At 46.3% G+C, this 5,773-nt stretch overlaps 1 protein-coding gene across 1 annotated transcript in view; it reads right to left on the reverse strand.

Moving 5' to 3' along the window:
- The window catches only part of RMDN3 (regulator of microtubule dynamics 3), a gene marked incomplete at its 5' end in the record, with an annotated part of 22,553 nt that extends 18,390 nt beyond the window's left edge, over positions 1 to 4,163 (reverse strand). The window contains 2 exons of the mRNA XM_010072648.1: positions 3,178 to 3,324; positions 3,968 to 4,163. Of these exons, the coding sequence (XP_010070950.1) occupies positions 3,178 to 3,324; positions 3,968 to 4,163 (343 nt within the window). The remainder of the gene's footprint in view (positions 1 to 3,177; positions 3,325 to 3,967) is intronic.
- Between the last annotated feature and the right edge of the window lie 1,610 nt (positions 4,164 to 5,773).

A 5,773-nucleotide genomic window follows, 5' to 3' on the forward strand; every position in this document is an offset into this window, starting at 1 on the left:
AAAGGAACCAGGACAAAGCTCAAAGTTTCTGAAATGGCTAAAATTAAGCTCCCCCAAATCATATTGAGGCACCTGAGCTGGAAATTGAAACCAGCGTTATACACTGATCGGCACCATTGCAGTGGGCTGTCTACTTACAGAACTGGTTCCTTTTAAAGGCCACTCTCTAGTTGTCCCCCTCACGTTTATCTGCAAGCCCTTAACTGAAGAGGAAGCACAAGGCAGGCAGTTGTTTAGGAATGTGCACTTTTATATTCAGATTTTGCTGGTTTATCAGAATAGAAAGCTGTCTTCCTGAAGCAAGCGACTTCAAACCCCACAAATGCTTCATCCTGGGGGATGTTTGTAATTGTCACACAAATAAACTGCCCCCAAGCCAGCTCTACAAGTTGTGCCAGAATTAAGTCCCTGAGGTCTGGGGGCACTACAGCTGCCCTCCCTTTTGTCTGGGCTGAGGGAGAGCCTTTGTCTGGAGACAAAGATAGGTGACCAAAGTCCGTATCTGAAGCAAGCAGTCACAGGAGTTTGCCTGCGCAGATAGCGGTACACAGCTGGCTATCCACGCTCCCGTTTTCTGAGAACCGCCAACAACACTCCAGCATTTCCCTCTCTGACAGAGGGCAAACACACACCCTCCCTGAGCGCTGCCTCCAGCCCCGGGCCATAAATGTAAAACCAGACCACGCTGTCCCAGAACATTTCAAGACCAGAAATAAAGTGCGAGTCAGCCAGCGCTGCAGAGCCCGGAGAGCAAGCGCTACCTGGGGATGTGCTGGAGATGGAGCAGGCAACGCTCAGTTAATGGGTGATGTCGCAACACAGCAACAGGTGACACTGGCATGGCTCCGTTTCATATTAAAAACTTCATTTCTTGATATATTCTTAAGATTAATGACATAATTAGTTCTCTAGGCTACCTCGTTTTCAGTACTTGAACACAACCTCCCCTAATTCTCTTATTTCCCGTCCCAGTGCAGCTCTGGGCCATGCAGCTGCGGTACTGTCCCATCACAACACTGCACTGGCAGTGGCAAGGGTTTCCGTACTTCAGCTGAGAAACATTTTCATGTCGAAGGCTCCTGAATCACAACCCGCTGTCTGAAACCCCGCAGCGACGGATGGCTCCTACGCACGTTTCTCCTCCACCACTGAAATGTGTTTTCTCCAAGACGCTGCCAGTTTAAGAAGAGAAGTAATACCGTATATAACTTCATAAACTCGGAGTTTTCAGAAAGATTAAGGGATTTAGATGTTATCAGCCTGTTTTCTCAAGTTTACAATGATGGAACATTCTCAAATGCTTTGGTCTGTGGAGGATTCTGGCTAGCACGCATCCCAAACGAAAATGGAAACAGTCTCTGGAACAAAAAAGCACATGGAAAGATGAGGCAAAGCAGCCCAGAGACCAAGGCAGAGCCAAGGCAATACAGAGAAACTAGGCAGCCCCAGAGCTCTGGGCCCCTGACCGCTCCTGACGATTCTTGGGAATTGTATGTGAAATAGGAGACGATGCTTATGTCTGTGTGGTTTACAAAATAAAGCTGAAACTTGAGTTCTTCTTTCTGAATTTCATTAAAAGGATACAACTGCCAGAAATGAACACAGCTGAAATTTATCACTGAGAATAGTCTCGTTCTTCCTCCCAGTGGCTGCTAAAAAGCTTAAATAGTCTTTTCCAAAATTTACATTTCCTCCCCTGATTTTCTGCTAGAAAACGTCAGCATTTACATCTCTAAAAGCCAACACCGCACACTAAAGGCAGCTGGTCCTCAGACTGCTGTTATACCTACAGGACAAACACCTGAGTGAGAAATTATATATGACTCAAATATTTTTTTTTAATCATATGAGAGCCGCCTATGCAGTAATTCCCCACACTGCTCATTAGAGCCAATTACAGATTTCAAATAAATTTAAGAACCCCTCCAACCACAGAGGATTCCCAATCCAGCAGTGAGGTGTGACAGCGAAACACACCCCTGCTCCACAGCTCACCCTGGGGAGGATGCCTCCTCTGAACCCCAGAATCACTGTAAAGCTCTGTCACGACTTAAAATCCTCTAAAGCTCAGATGACACTGAGGGCTGGTATCTGCTGAAAAGCCCACCCTTTGCAGCCCGCTTTACAAAACCCATCGGCACCCCAACGGCACAATGAATCTGTTACTCTCTAGACAGCAAGGTCTTGCCTTCGGAACAACTCATCATTTTAAAATTTGTTACACAGCCTTGTCACCTGTTTATTACAGGGTGCGGGACCATCACAGAGATGCTCTCCTGCAGACTCGTGGCCTTTGTTCCAGGTGGCTGCTGCAGCAAGGGCTCCTTTGTCCCCTGATTACCAACCCGTGCCACCAAGTGTCACTTTGCACCAGCTGACAGCTCATTTAGCTGCCACCAAGTCCAAATTCCACCTGCCTTGCTCTCAGTGCTGTAATTAACTTCTCTCTTTAAATGACATTTCATTTCAGCTTCCCTGGGAAAACACGTACAGGCAGTGCTGTGGGTTTTAGAACAGACCTCAAAAGCTCCAGAATTCATCTGATTAAGGGACAGAAGAGAAGCGTTTTGTGAGAAAGGCAGCAGCCACACACGCCTGCAGCAGACCTCTTCTCTTCTATCACAGTACTCGCATCTATTTTGTAATTTTTACCATTGTTCTCAAACTACATGGTGCTTTTCACCTGGTTTTACATTATAAGAATTTAAGCAACACAACAGATCAGTGTGACAAACAGAACAATTTGCAAAAAAATACCCTAGCTGAAGACAGTTCAGTTAACAGAAATATCTTTTTAATTTTCTCAAGTTTTCCAGACATTCTAAAATATATTATTGTATAAAAATTTTATTTATAAACTCTCACACAAGAAGCCCACACTGGACTTCTACTTCCCTTCTTCCTGCAAGGTTCCCCAATCAAATTATTCCTTAAAAAAAGAAACCCTCAAAATATATATATTTATTTTTCTTTCCCCCTTGCTCTAGAAGTTGGAATTGCTGCGCTTCTCTCAATCTGGCCCTGGCAGTAGTAGACTTACTGTAATAAAAGCAAATAAAAACAGGATGACGCTTAGTGGGGAAAAAAATTCCTTCCCTTGTGTTATAAACTGCTCAGACACCAGTAACTGCGCACCGAAGCCCGTAAAAGCTGCTTCTAACCTAGTGCTCTGCTTACCCTCCTTCACTTTCTCCATCGTCCGTGTTGGCTGCTCCCGAGCTGGCGGGGAAATACACCGAGCTGGAGCCTGTGGAATCGCTTCTTTCTCTAGGAAATGGGAACCGCCTCCTCCGAGTTACTTTCTGGGTTTCTTCCAGATGGGACCTTCGACAACAGCAAAAAGAGAAACAAATAAACATCTGATAGTGACACAGCTGCTGTCCCACTTCCCTCCTCCTCTCCAGCACATTCTATCCAACTTGCTTTAGGTCCAAAGAACTCGGAAGGTGACTTGCTCCTACAAACATCCCGCTGCCAGCTGGGATCTACGGTTAAACCCCAGACGTGGTCCCTCTCCAATGCACATATCAACCCACACACAAAGGGTTCATCACATCACCTGCACTCCTCTGATTTCCTCAGAAAACCAAGCCAAAGGCACCCTGGAACACCCTGCAGAACACGGGACCTTTTATTCTATGCCAAAAGCTACCTGCAGCTGGCAGCAGAGAGGAAACAGCAGTGGCAGGAGACAACATTTACAAAAGAAAACCCTCCCGGTCTAGAATAAGCAGCAAGTGTCAATACTTGATATTCCAAAAAGAAAAAAAAACCAACCCTGGCTAAACATACTCTTTTTTTATGTTGATCTCCCTGGAAGTCAAGACATAACAGCAGTGGAAACTAGTGGGATATTTTTCCCACTGTTGGATTTTAAATTTAACATACCCAGCCACGGCTGCTTTACCACGCTATGGAGTGAATATATGCGACAGCACAAAGGGAGGGAACGGGGCACAGCACATACCTGACTTCACCGACGATTTCGGCAGCCAAGCACTGCAGGCTGTTCCGCAGCTCCTCCACCTCTCTCCTGAGCTCGGAAATGTTCCTCAACACGAAGTCGAGGCGCTCCAGCACATCCACCTGCGCGTCATGTGGGAGGAGAGCAGTGGATGTCACAGCATCTCCTGCCTCCGGAGGAATCAGCACTTTGGGCACCACTGCAAGGAAACAAGGGGAAGAGAAGTTCATTAGGTACAAACAGGAAAGGATTGCACACGGGACATCTCGGTGCAGTCTTGTTTTCAGCAGATGGAGGAGACGAGGCTTGGTCTCAAATATTGGTGCCCGACCTGGCCCGAGGTCTTGGCTTCTGCACCTGGTTTTACCGCTCCCTTCTCCGACACACTTAACAGAGCTGCAATAGCAAGTGGGGTAAACAAAGGTCTTTTAACTACACTCCTGTAAAAATCCACTTGGAAAAAATGTTCTGAAAAGAGCAAAATCCACACTGACTGTCACAAAGACTACTTCTTTTTAGCATCCTTACCGCAAATTAATTTAACTCCTATTATACACACTTCTGTATTAACACCACCATGAAAAACTCCCCTCTGCTTTCCCCCCCAAACTGTGAGCAACCCAGGAGCCCAGCAGCCAGGAAAGCGACCAGGTTACCAGACAACACGAGACAATGAACAACAACGATGGAAGCTCATTTTGACAAAAAAAAAGACCTATTCCTTAAAAAAACCCCACAAAACATCAAACAAAACCACAAACCCCTATTCTTATTAAAAAAAAACCCAAACAAACCCACAGAAACCCAGAGAGGAGACATGACACCTTACACATCAGGTCAACCACCAAAATGTGCTGAACACCCAGAACCTTCACCCGTCTGCCTGACCCTTAAATCTTCTTGCAGCTGCAGCACGATTGCCCAGCGTGAGAACAGATTGACCTCTCTGGGTTCTAAATACTGAAAGCTCATAAATTAAATATATCACCAGTTAAGTCAACTCTTTAAGAACACCCGCTCTCCTGCTCCAGCCCTAGCGCTCGCACAGCGCACAGCCCTGCGGCACAGCAGGAAAACAGGCAGGTGTGAGGACGTAAAACCCGGTTCTGTGACACCAGGGGATGAAATCAGCTCATAAACCACCCCAGCACAGCGCCAAAGGCAAGCCCTCAGATAAACACCGTCAAGCAAAGATGATATTTGAGTAAAGGTGATACTCAAACCAGAGTTCTTCCCTACAAGCTGTTTTATTTCTCAAATCCCGTCTCCTGGACCGTACACATCACTGGAGATGTTGTGAGTGAAGCTAGAAGCTCATGTAACAGATCCTCTCTGTGTAGATTGGGAAGACTGTCCTTGAGAAAAACTTTTTAATCACTTAAGGCTTCTCAGATTTACCCTTGAAGATGGCAACATCCTGGAAAATCACCAGGATGGCTGGAGCAGGCAGCCAAATTAGTGACTAGCACTGTCTACAAGGGACCAATCCTCATTTTAAAATAATTATAAACCTCCAAATCACACCCCCAAGTGTCGAGGATGAAGACCCCCACTCAGCAAGGGGGAAACTTACAGAACACTGTGTTTATAAACCAAAGCGAGAAAAAACCCCCTAAAAACCGTAATTTATGAACCAATTATAGCTAGAAGGGTGGGGCAGTCACATTTTAAACGGGATAAAAGCAGAATAGTACTGAAACCGGGGGAGCAGCTCCCTCACCTCGCCCCCATCCCATGCAACAGGAAAATTCAGGCCCGGTGACCACCAACCCACGGGCCGGGGGCGGACGGCGGCCCGTGGCCTCCCCT

The sequence above is a fragment of the Pterocles gutturalis genome, unplaced genomic scaffold (assembly GCF_000699245.1).
Source record: "Pterocles gutturalis isolate BGI_N339 unplaced genomic scaffold, ASM69924v1 scaffold22507, whole genome shotgun sequence".
Lineage (NCBI taxonomy): Eukaryota > Metazoa > Chordata > Aves > Pterocliformes > Pteroclidae > Pterocles > Pterocles gutturalis.